Genomic DNA, 13,479 nt, shown 5'->3' on the forward strand with positions numbered 1-13,479 from the left:
AGGCTATTCATTTTGTAAAAATATATATTTATATTTTTGAGAACTTAAGTATGATGCTTTTGCATGCTTGTATTTCACAGTCACTGCGTAGCCTACACTGTGACTAATGTTATATAAACATGCAATATTGTTGACAAAAAAAACTAGTCAAAAACCCCAATAAACAAGTAAGCTGCATTTAAGAAATCTCCATTTGAGATGTTCTGCTTAAAGTGTCATTCAGTCTGTCTGTGTTCTGTCAGGGCTCATGAGCTGCTTCGCTGAACAATTGAACTGCTGTGGGCTGTGAGTGGCTGAAATAAGCCAATCAGAGCAGAGCTCAACATTAATATTCATGACTCTTCCAAATAAGGCAAAAACAGAGCATTACATCCTAGGGACAATTTATAGGGTTGTAAATGGACCTTTAAAACTGTATCTGGACATGTTTTGCTCTTAAATAAGCCACATACCCTCTATAGATATCAGAGAACAATTTAACATATTTTTTCAACTTATTCTAGGGCACCTTTAATTCTCCTTTGTAATGAAAGGCAGACACTATTGATTATGTTACTTTTAAAGATTCCTGCCATTCTCAGTAGGTCTATTGTACTTACTGAATATATAGCATCCTGGACAATCCCCACAGTAACCTCAGACAGGATGATCAGTGCATGTGTCATATCATATCAAAAAAAGACCTTGTGTTGGAGTGGTATATATGGGCAGGTCTGGCTTTTCAGGCCAATGATTGAAACATTGTTCACTTCAAACATCACATCGGAGCTCCATTGAATTGAAAGGCATGAGAACACAAACATATTTTCATGCCGCCCTTTCTGCATGTTTTCAGATTCACGTGAGAGAATGTGATGTATTGTAAAACGTGGCTGCTCTGATTGGCCAGATCTTTAACAGTTAAAGTGTAAAATAGAGTTATAACTAGTTGTTGCTGGGGCAGTACCCTTGAAGTTGTCATGAACTGGCTTTTTAATTTTTTTATACTGTTGTCTGAGGTCAACTAATGATGTTTGTGTGGTTTCTCTCATGAACGCTGGGTTTTGATGGGTGTGCCACACTGGAGACTTGGAAGTAAACGGCTAGGATTGGATAAGATTTGCATATTTAATGAGCTTCAGCCACCAGAATGATTCTCTCGATCACAGGGCTCGTGAACGTCTTTATCAAACAAACACAATGATGTATTTCTCATCCACCCGTGATTGATTTGAATATTATTTTTGTAGTACTTGGTGCGCGCACACACACACACACACACACGCACACACACACACACACACACACACGCACACACACACACACACACACACACACACACACACACACACACACACACACACACACACACACACACACACACACACACACACACACATGCGTGTGCGCCCAGATCAAGTGAAGTATCACACATTCCTAATATTAGGATCCGAAGGAAGCTTATGCAGTGACTGTCTTCTTCCACAATATCTTGCTATCTTCTTCGGCATGTTTATTGCTGCTGGTTAGCGTGCTCCGAACAGCTCCATGAGTCGGTTAGCGGGGCTACTGAATTAGGCGTGCTTATTATTCTATAGAGGTGTTATTCCGTCACTCGATGACGTAAATATGCGCACATGATCGTTTTCTGGACCTGTTGTCTATAAAATCTTTACATTTGCAACAATGAATTTTTCAGCTCTGAAACTTACAGGATATTCTTATATTACCATGGCCTTTTGTATATCAAAAGCTCAAGGGAAACTTGATTTCTCAGTTCATCACCCCTATAAAAGGACATCTTTGTTCCTTTTTTGTTACACCTAAAAGATGTATATTAGTACCTTAGAGTACAAATAAATGAACCTTTTTTGAGGTAAAAAAGATGTCATTTTAAGGATACTGCCCCAGTAACAAGCTGTTATAAACCTAAATGTACAATTTTGACACCACTTTTATCTGTGTGTGGGTATAATGGTTATTCATTTTGAAAATCTAATTTTAGCTTAAAATGCAATCTAACAGTGTTATTAAATAACAACTTCTGTTAGATGATGGACAAAAAAAAGAATCTAAATTTAAAATGTGGGAAATAAACAATAAAATATCCAATATCAAATGATATACATCAAATATCTACAGATAAATCAAAAATATAAAATATTACAACCCTATAAACGATATGATACCAAGATGCATCCCTAGACATAACATTTTGCCCATGTGCCAACTGACCAAAAATAACATTTATATAATTAAGTATAACTGTAATGCTATACCTTTTAGGTTTATAACCATGTTATGGCATCTTTCAACCATACTCAGGATTCATAAGAGTGATATGAATCAGATCAGGACTGATCTATGGCTGCACCATCTCTTATAGATTGGCATGTCTTAGTATTCGCTCCCGATCTTGATTGTGCTGGTTTTCAGATCCACCCTCGGATGTACCCTCTCTGTCAAGTGTACCCTTCATCTCTCCTACAGCTGTCTCTGGTGACTCCTGCAAAAGAAGCTGTCATTCTGTTACATCCTTTAAAGACATGAACGGCAGTTGGAAGTGTCTGTTTCTCCCACAATACAAAGCTTCTTCCTTCTTTTTGCCAGATTCTGAAACATTTGCCCTAAAAACACACCCATAATTTCCTATTTCTCCAGCATACAGTCATCAAAGCCATTATGGCTCCTGTTTTAGTCTCACAAAGGAACGTAATGGCGCTTGTAAAAGTTCAATCTTTCATTCTCATTGAAATATTATGTGCAATGTTCTGAAAGGATGATGTGGTTTACTGTAAGTGCGGAGGTACTTTGTCATAATGTTTTGCTTTTTGCTTTGTGTTCTTCTCATTCATTAGATCACATCAAAGCGTTAACAGGTGGGGAACCCCCAATATTCTCTCTTCTCCTTGATAAATCTCCTCTATTCTTCATTTTCCCGGGCTGACTGGGATAATTACTGTCACTACATATTAGTGGAGTGAGAGTGTCTGTACAGGGTTGGAGCCTCTACAATAACACTGATAGCTTTCATCAGAACCTCTTAGTGAATGTTGTATTGATGTGAGACAGCATTTCTCCTCCATAATTGTCATCTGGGGTCCTGTGAAAGTTACCAGGGTGTCCAGTGGGATGTTATTGAGGCTCTTTATAGTTTGTAGTGGGTTTGGGGGATAAACATCAAGCCCTGTACAGTAATTGCATGCTAGACTAATGTGCATCAGGGAGCATGGGTGGAGTTGCATGACCTTGTTGAGCCCTCTGATTGGGCCAAAGGAGTAACTTCACCATGCTAATTAGTGAACATGCTGTAAGGTCTCTGCTGATTGGCTGTTAGATTGGTGTTCATTGGATTTTTAGAAGAATGTATGGACTGTGCATGTGTGAGAAGACTTTGGCGCTTTCTAAGGGGGAAGATGTAAATTTGTTCATTATTGTAAATGCTAGACATCTGCATATGTAATACCACTTGCGCTTGCACATGGAAAGGTCTGTTGTAGTTGAAGGTCATTTGTTTTTGAAACATGTCTATGTGCAATGGAGGGGAATCACTGCTTGGGGATTTTTCTATTGTAAGCATTTTCACAATAATTTCTTGAAGTTATTTTCTGCTGATTCATCTGTCAGCACCAATCATACACCTGCCAAAGCCTTGCTTTATCGAAGTAAGAGACCGTGAATAAATGAGATGCGAAATGACCTCTCAGATATTCTGTTGTTCTCTCTTCCATTGCTGCACTGGAAGAACTAAACGGTACCTGCAAACTAATACAAATGATAATGACAGATTTACTGTACATCATATCGCTTATTACACGGCTGCTTACCAAATAAATACATAGGTGGATATTAAATATTTGCAATTTGAATAGTTTAAATTATTTTGTTTTGCCTGAATGTTTGGCTAAGAAGAAAGAAATAGTATAAAACAATCAGTCAAGCACTAATACATACACTTTACCAATATTAAAAGTCCTCCAAGGTAATTTTTTCTATGGTCAATAACTTAGATGCAAGATGATGCCAGTTGCTTTTGCAGATACTGTAAGTCTGTGGTGGGATACAAGAGACTGCGGCGGTTTAAGAGGATTGATGTACAGTATTGCCATGAGCGATGGCAGGAAATATCTGGCCGCAAAATGTCCATTAACCAATCAGAATCTAGTAATACAGAGAGCCGTGTAATAATTAGTTGTATTGTAACATAAGATAATTGGGGAAATGAATCAGTACAGAAATAGTAATTTATCTGCAGTTTATTTTGTCAGACATCCAAAAAACAAAAAAACATGCCCTGCATTAAAATAGGGGCTTAGTGAAGGTTATTTGAATGAATGGGATGTCTCACAAATATTATGATTCAGTTTGCTCTTTGCCTGCATTAGATATAATGCGAAGGGCTTCAGTTATTTCATACGATCATGGAGTATTTCCTCATGATTCAGTTATCGACTATGCTTGTCCTTGCAGTTACTTCATTAAATGACATTGTAAGCTTGGCGGTTATGATTTGAGCATTTAGGAGCTAAAGCATGACTGATTTCTGCTGAAGACTGCTCTTTTCATTAAGGGTGAAATAACTTTTTTATAACATTTTATTTAGCATTCCTCTTTTTTTTCTTGCTGTAAGCTCTTTTTAATGAATACATGCACTGTATTCAAATCTATGCAGTCCGTTAATCAAGTTGACACATCTGAAGCATGTCAGCTTGATAACCTCAAAACAGCATTGGTTCCTGAAAAGAAACAATGCCCTTTTTTCAGGGTGCGGTTTCTTTGTTATCATTGGTGGTGTGTTGTTGTGTTAGAATCTGATGCATAGCAGCATTTGGATTGAATCCATGTTGCCTTTCTTATTTTATGCATGAATAATGCTAATACTATATCATTCAATAACAGGCTAACGTTTCTGATAGAGGGCATTTAGTGCAGAGGTATTAACTATTTTACATGCATGCAATGTATTTCATACTCTGTCACCAAAGCATGTGCTTTTGTGAAATAACACCAATCCATTAGTGCAGTGATCTAAAGCTATGACACAAAAACATGCTCATTTGTTAGAGATTTAGCTGTGTTTGTCAACATAGAAAGGTGAGTATGTTTAGTCTAGTGTCAGTTAGTACCACATTATTGATATTTTAACCAAAGGAACATTTACATCATGTTTACTCGTATTCTCATGTGTTTTGTCTGGGTTTGTATGAATGCTTTGAAGAAGGCTGACTACGGCATGTGATTGATCCTGAGTTTACTGACTCTTCACTTGTTTTGACTCGTATAGAGGAACCAAGGGCAAGGACATCAACACTATCAAGTCCCTGAGGGTGTTGCGAGTCTTGCGACCTCTGAAGACCATTAAACGGCTACCAAAACTGAAGGTACATATTTCGTTGCAGTTCATTAATTCAGCTGTCACTGTTAAGGGAAGATCAAAGTTTTTTTTTAAGTATCTTGTGTGCTACAGGCTGCATTTTATTGATTTAAAAATACAGTAAAAACTGTAATAGTTTATTTAATAAAGTGACTATTTTCTATTTGAATATATTTTAAAATGTCATTTATTTTCTGTGATGACAACGCTGAATTTTCAGCAGCCATAACTCCAGACTTCAGTGTCACATGATCCTTCAGAAATTGCTTTAGTGTTTAGTCTTTTTTAAGACAGAACCTAAAGATATATTTAAACAAAAATAATGGTGAGATGAAAATTGAACATCAAAACAATGCTGTTTGCTGGGCTTAAAAGCGCTTCTTGTATGTGCATATGTATCATGGCATTCAGCGAAGAACTTGCAAAATAGTTTATTAAATGTGTAAAAACAGCGCCAGGAATTCCTCCATTACACACAAACAAAGATCTGCTGTAAGGAGATGGAGTTTCTGATGCCAGTACTGAATAATAATGGGCAATGTAGCTCCTATGACGAGAAAAAGGTCCCATTTTAAGGTCCCATATGGTGACATCTTGTTCTCTTTTTGGTTCACTTAGATGTCTTTGGTGTCCGTGTTGCATTCATATTTCTGTAAAACCGCACCAGAGTTTGCTTGGAAGCAAAGGCCTCCATGGATCGGAATTGTTTGTTCAGCACATCCCACAGATGCTCAGTTGGATTGAGATCTGGGGAATTTGTAGGCCAAGTCAACACCTCTAACTCGTTGTGCTCCTCAAACCATTCCTGAACCATTGTAACTTTGTGGCGTTATCATGCTGAAAGAGGCCACAGCCACCAGGGAATACCGTTTCCATGAAAGGGTGTACGTGGTCTGCAACAATGCTTAGGTAGGTGGAACATGATTAGCTCTATCGCTCCGAGTTCCTGTTTTGATGCTCACGTGCCCACTGTTGGCACTTTCAGTAGTGGACAGGGGTTAACATGGGCAACCTGACTGGTCTGTGGCTATGCAGACCCATATGCAACAAACTTCGATGCACTGTGTATTTTGACACCTTAACTTCTTGAGCAATTTGAGCTACAGTAGCTTGTCTGTTTGATCGGCCCACACGGACCAGCTTCACTCCCCATGTGCACCCCCTAACCCTGTCGCCGGTTCACCATTGTTCCTTCCTTGGACCACTTTTGATAGATACTGACCACTGCAGACCGGGAACTCCCCACTGGAGCTGCAGTTTTGGAGATGCTCTGACCCAGTCATCTAGCCATCACAATTTGGCCCATGTCAAACTCCCACAAATCCTTATGCTTGCCCATTTTTCCTACTTCTCATCAACTTTGAGGACAAAAAGTTAATTTGCTGCCTAAGATATCCCTTCAACTAACAGGTGCCATAATCAGTGTTATTCACTTCACCTATCAGTGGTCTTATTTCTGATTGGTTTATTAGTCAAAGTTAGGTTTGTAGTAATTTTTAACACATTGCAGGGCTATGGACAAAAAAACCCTAATGTGATTCCTTCAGGACACGAGTGTAGACCATTAAAACATTTCTAGATAGAAACACAAAAGCAAACAAATTAATTAAAGAGTCTCATAAACTTTGAAATGAAAAAAGTTGTGTAGTCAAGTATTATTTCTCTTTCAAGTGTTTACAAATTTATTTTTTAATTAAAAAATTCTGAAAAATTGTTTCTGTTCTGTAATTACTGTGTAATTGTGTAATTAATGATGTATTTCAAATATATTATTAAATTGCGATAATTAACTATTTTATCATCAGAAATCATAAAACCATTCCATTCAATAGAGTTATCAATTGGTAAAATCAACAGTATTGCCCTTTATGTTACTTGGCATCATATCAAAAATAAATGTATTGCCTATCACTGTCGCACATAATGCTGGACGCCTGCTGTGTTCTTCACAGTGAGAGCTAGAGCCTTATAAACACCTGTAAGCACTCCAGGTGTGGATAATTAAACATTGATTATTCTAAGTCTGCATTCAGAGTTATGACTGGAGTTGATTGGAAATCATCAAGAGTGTATTTGTATGTGTGTCTGCTCTCTCTTAGGCCGTGTTCGACTGTGTGGTGAACTCCCTGAAGAACGTGTTGAATATCCTCATTGTCTACATCCTGTTCATGTTCATCTTCGCTGTCATTGCTGTGCAGCTCTTCAAGGGCAAGTTTTTCTACTGCACAGACGAGTCCAAGGGCCTGGAGAAAGACTGCAGGTAGAGTGGGATTAAGAGGACATTTACACCGCATCATTTTCAACTAAAAACAGAAAACTTTGTATGCGTTCTGGCTATTGATTGAAGTGAAGTTTTTGAGAACGATACCGTTACTGTTTCTGTGTGTAAACTACAACAACAAAAAAACGCAAATTTGTGAAATTGACGTCATGCCATGCGTATTACAGGTTTAATCTATAGACTAAAGTGTTTCTTTACAAAATGACATTGCCACATTGCCGACTACTGTCCTTGCATGCATATTACAGCATAGTTGTTTTCACGGATCCATGTGAATTGGGATCATTTTGACAATACTGCTGTCTGTCCGCGAAAGCACAAAGGACATTTTTTTTCAGTTTTTAGTACATCGTAGTTGTGTAAACATACCCTAGTACAGGAGCACACTGCACATGCAGGCCCACATAAGTACTGTCCAAACCCATGCTGAAAGAAGTGGAGAAAATATAAATGTATTATGTTCTAACTATGGAACCTCTGGTAATAGTTTTGATGCTTTCAAAACTATCATGGAATTTTAAAAACAAGCCATGGAAAGTTAAACAAAATAAGTAAATGCTGGGAAATTCGTGGACATTTTTGTATGTTGTATATTTCTTTATGTTATGAAAGAAAATTATGAAAATTATATTCAGTTCCAAAATACTTACTAATTTGCCTTTTGTGAATCATTTATAAACAGTTATACTTTAAACTTATTATTTTATTTTTATTTTTTTCGGAGTGTGTGTGGCGATTGCACAAGGTTCAATTAAGTAGTGATTTGAAAATTGATTTATAGTATATTCTGCCTCTGTTGTCATTGTCTTTGTGTATTTAGAGGGCTTTTTCTGGATTATGATAAGGACGACGTAGCGGCCCAGCCAAGGGAATGGAGGAAATATGAGTTCCACTATGACAATGTGCTATGGGCGTTTCTCACGCTTTTCACTGTTTCTACTGGCGAAGGGTGGCCCACGTAAGTCAGCAGACATGTCATGGTCCCTTATTACATTTATATCTCCGATTTGATGGTATATTGGTATATTTGGTAAATATAGTAGAACTATTTGCTATTTAGTATGTTTTGTAGGGATTAGAAACCCATAAAAGCTTCTGTCCTCTTCAAACACTTCCTGTGTGTCCTCTGACCCACTCAGTAGCCTTTTATTCGTTCACTTTAAAGGCCATAATCAGTTTGAAGTGGTGCTCTTTGAGGATCTGTGTATACTGGTAGAGCACAGCTCTCAAGAGGCAGAGTAGGCAGACGTTCATGAATCAGCATCAGCCCAAACTCACAGCTAAACATGTTAATGTGCTGGACAAGCTATTGTAATTGTCTGTGATTTTATTTTTATGAGTTGTTCACAAGCTTGTTCTTTATCTGTTGAGCAAGTGTTTTCCTCCCTGCCCTTTCAGGTTTTAATCATTTAATTCGACTATTTCAGTGTATTTGTAAAGTTGGTGTAATGGTGTAACGTTGTGTTCTCACAGGGTTTTGAAGCACTCTGTAGACGCCACATTTGAGGACCAGGGGCCCAGTCCAGGCTACCGCATTGAAATGTCCATTTTCTATGTGGTCTACTTTGTAGTTTTCCCCTTCTTCTTTGTCAACATTTTTGTGGCCTTGATAATCATCACATTCCAGGAACAGGGTGATAAAGCCCTGTCAGAGTGCAGTCTGGAGAAGAATGAGGTAGGACTAAATATTGTTCAGATATGGTCACCCCTCAAATTCATGATATTTAACAAACTCATTCTTGAAATCCTACCCTGTGGAAAAATATAGCTATAAATTAATGTGAGGCAAAAATGTAAAGCTTTGGATGGCCATAGGGTCTGTTGAAAGCGTTATATAAATGCAGTCAATTTATTATTTAGCTATAAACTGGTACACAAAATAAAGCAACATAATATTATATTACAATTTTGTTATTACATTATGTCAGGTCCAGTTATACCTGAGAAAAAAAAATAGTTAAGACAAAATAATATATATTTATTTAATTTGATATATAATGCAATATGATATGATATGATACGATATGATATGATATATGATATAATATCATAGCATATATCATATAATATCATATAATAATTTGCTAATTTCACTTGCATTTGGCAGGTGTGGTAAAAAGTAATTAGTACAAATTATACTTTATATAGAATATAATTTTTTTTATATGACTTCTATATATACTAACTAAGTGAACTAAAAACTTATTTTTAGTTCACTTAGTTTAGATTTCAACAAAATATTTTAAAAAAGAATGCTGCTTTTAGGCTGACGGTTAGAGATACAGAGGCAAACTTTAATCTTCCTCTTACAAACATGCAGGAGTTTTTTCCTGTTTAGTGATTTGATACGGTACCTACAGTGAAGTCATCCATGGTAACAGCTGCAGGTGTCCAGGTAGAATTTTGACAGGATTAATGCATGTGCCTGAGGCGGACCACACACACACCTAAACACATACTCAGAAACAGATATACATTCAGCGACACACAGTGTCTAAAGACACACACAAAAACCGCCAGCCCCATGGAAGAACAGTCAGCAAGATGTTCCTGCCCCATTTCCTCTGAGGCCCTATTAGACGGGCCCAGTCGTCTGCAGAGCCTGTGCTGTTTCACTTTCTCCCTCTCCATATGCCAGCCTAACATGACGCACAAACTGGTAAAAACCCAGACCTCAGGAGAAGTCATTTAGCATCAACATTCAGAACAAAACAGCCAGAAAAATATCAGCTCAATTACGAGTCTATTTTCTTGTTCTTCCACAGGTTTAACTATATCTTCCACAGTCGTTGCTCTTTTTATGTCATTTCTGATTAATTGTGATTATGAGAAAGAAAATGTGACTTTAACCTGTATTGTGAATTAATTCCTCTTTTGCCATTTCTCCTCTCAGAGAGCCTGCATCGACTTTGCTATCAATGCCAAACCACTGACCCGCTATATGCCACAGAACCAGCATTCCTTTCAGTACCGCTTGTGGAAGTTTGTGGTCTCTCCACCATTTGAGTACTCCATCATGATCATGATTGCTCTCAACACCGTGGTGCTTATGATGAAGGTCATTCTGCCATTTTTCTTCAGTAACAGTAGAGTCCTTGGAGAGTTACAGCTGTGAATGTTTCATTAATTTTGCACATTTTCTAACCATTTAGTGATTCATAAAAAATATTTACAGTAGCATTCAGAAGTCTGAGATCAGTAAGACTGTTATTATTATTAATATTGAAAGGAATAAATCCGTTTATTGAGCTTTTAAACATTATATTCACCAAAAAAATCCTGGAAAAAAAATCACAGCATCACACAACGGTAAAACTGAAATAACAGAAATGTTTTTCCCTATTTTTCCCTATTATTTCCTATGTTTTATTTGGATATGCTATCCAGATCAGTGTATTGCATGTTTTTGAAGAGTGGAGTAATAACTGCTGAACATTCACCTTTAACATCACAGTAATAAATTACATTTAACATACAAAAAGTTTTTATACAATATATTTTATCTCTTTTTACTGCATTTGATAAAATAAATATAGCCTTGGTGAGCATGAGACAGTTTTAAAACATAAAGTTGTGTGTAAAAAAATCATATTTTTGTACTAATTTAAATAATAATTTCTACTATAATATGCTAAATAATTTCTTCATTACAGTAAGGAAAATCTATAGATAATCACCATTGAGAATGACAATTACATCAAAAGAAACTCAAAAGTAAAACAATCCAGGCAAATTATGGTTTTGTGGGTAAAAATTGGCAAATTTTTGTAATGAAAACTAAAATGTACTACTTTTTCAGTGTTCCCTACTCATCTCACTTTAGAATAAAATCCACCATTTCCCTTTTGTCTTCTTATACCTGCAGTTCCATGGGGCGCCTGACTCTTACGATGCAATGCTCAAGTATCTCAACATTGTCTTCACTGCTCTCTTTTCAATGGAGTGTGTTCTCAAGATTATTGCTTTCGGCCCCTTGGTAAGTATTATCACTGATACCCTTAACCATATTATGCACTTCGGGTCAAAAAGAGCTAAACCTTAAAGGGGTGATGAACTGAGAAAGCTACTTTCCCTTGAGCTTTTGATATATAAAAGGTCATGGTAATATAAGAATATCCTGTAATTTTCAGAGCTGAAAACATAATTTTTAGTCAAAGAAAAGATTTTATAGACACCAGGCCCAGAAAACGATCATGTGCGCAACTTGACATCATCGTGTTGCGAAACACCGCCTTACAGAATAATAAGCAAGTCTAATTCAGTAGCCCCCACCCCCCACCGACTTATGGAGCTGTTCGGAGCACGCTAACCAGCAGCAATAAACATGCCGAAGAAGATAGCAAGATATTGTGGAAGAACACAGTCGCATAAGTGCATAAGCTTCCTTTGGATCATAATATTAGGAATGTGTGATGCTTCACTTATTTTTAATGAAGTTCCAGCTCACGAAGACATTGTACGTGTTCGCTTCATTTCACTGCAAAATAATTTGTAAACAAGTCTCAGATCGATGCTGGATTTGCAGAGATATTGAGATTAAAACACAATGCTGTGCCTTCTATATTGGATCCGACAGGAATGGTGCAACACACTTATGTGAGTAAAACATCTTTTTTATATGTAATAGTAGTCCCGGGCTATGTGTTTTTCAGACGGGCTACCAAAATGTATGCCCGTCGGCAGGCCGGTGAATCTCAAATATTGAAATAATAAATATTGATCTGGGCACGCACTCACACGTGTGTGTGTCCACACAGTTCGTGCTTATATCCACCGATCGGCCGGGCTAAGTACTACAAAAATAATATTCCAATCAATGGGCGAAATAAATAATTGTGTTTGTTTGATAAAGACGTTAACCGTTACCGGTAATCATTCCGTTTGCAGCTTTCAAAACAATCCCTCCCCCATATGAACTGAACTGACAGCGGCGCTGAAGCTGATTAAATATGCAAATCTTCTCCAATTCTATCCGTGGGAGTTTACTTCCAAGTCTCCAATGCGGCACACTCATCAAAACCGAGCGTTCAGGAGAGAGCCTCAAAATCAGTGTAGAAAATAGCCTAATACTTATCAGTTATGATGTTTTTGAATGTAAAAAACACACAAACGTAGTTAGTTGACCTCAGACAACAGTATTAAAAAATTATAAAAGCCAGTTCATGACACCTTTAAAGCATATTAAAGGAATATTTCACCCCAAAACAAAACTTGGTCGCTTTTGAGGTGCAGATTCACTGAAAATCATAGTAGCTGTGATCGCCAGCCACATTCTTTGTATGGAAAAGAGCAGCTTAGACATAAATATCTCTTTTTTTTTTCCTTTTTTTTTTTTCACGGAATAAAATAAGGAACATCATGAGGGTGAGTATATGGTGACAGAATTTTTCGTTTTGGGTGAACTAATCCTTTAATTCACAGTAAAATGTTCCTATGCTAGAGTGTGAAATTGTAAGCTCTCCAGCCTGTCCCTGAGTTATCTCTCTAATTCTCTTCCTCTCAGAATTACCTCAAAGATGCCTGGAATGTGTTTGACTTTGTGACTGTGCTGGGCAGCATCACTGACATCTTAGTCACTGAGATTAAGGTAAGTGGGCGGCACTGAGCTCTGTGTTTGAGCTCTATTAGAGAAGAGTCTAAGAGCTAGACCAAGTGTAATACCAAACAGCAGAGATAGGCTGAGAACCAAACCACAAACAAAGATGATGATGAGCTGGATAACCATCCCAGTTTTGGCTCTAGCTCAGGAACAGAAGGAGAAGAGCTATGTGTTTTTGTTTGTTTTTTTGGATAAATTGACAGTAATAAAGTAACTAAATCCATTTGGTAATGCTCACATTGACCA

At 37.3% G+C, this 13,479-nt stretch overlaps 1 protein-coding gene across 6 annotated transcripts in view; it reads left to right on the forward strand.

Annotated features, from left to right (window-relative positions):
- cacna1ba (calcium channel, voltage-dependent, N type, alpha 1B subunit, a) overlaps window positions 1-13,479 on the forward strand; it is a 139,068-nt gene that overhangs the window by 103,255 nt on the left and 22,334 nt on the right. For 5 of the 6 annotated variants that reach the window (XM_067438880.1, XM_067438881.1, XM_067438882.1 and 2 more), the window contains 7 exons: window positions 5,264-5,360; window positions 7,453-7,613; window positions 8,455-8,592; window positions 9,108-9,309; window positions 10,528-10,692; window positions 11,500-11,610; window positions 13,138-13,221. In XM_067438880.1, the coding sequence (XP_067294981.1) occupies window positions 5,264-5,360; window positions 7,453-7,613; window positions 8,455-8,592; window positions 9,108-9,309; window positions 10,528-10,692; window positions 11,500-11,610; window positions 13,138-13,221 (958 nt within the window). Of the gene's footprint in view, window positions 1-2,837; window positions 2,859-5,263; window positions 5,361-7,452; window positions 7,614-8,454; window positions 8,593-9,107; window positions 9,310-10,527; window positions 10,693-11,499; window positions 11,611-13,137; window positions 13,222-13,479 lie in introns of all 6 variants that reach the window. The other variant, XM_067438879.1, reaches the window with a different exon arrangement.

This window comes from Pseudorasbora parva, chromosome 3 (assembly GCF_024679245.1).
Source record: "Pseudorasbora parva isolate DD20220531a chromosome 3, ASM2467924v1, whole genome shotgun sequence".
Classification (NCBI taxonomy): Eukaryota; Metazoa; Chordata; class Actinopteri; order Cypriniformes; family Gobionidae; genus Pseudorasbora; species Pseudorasbora parva.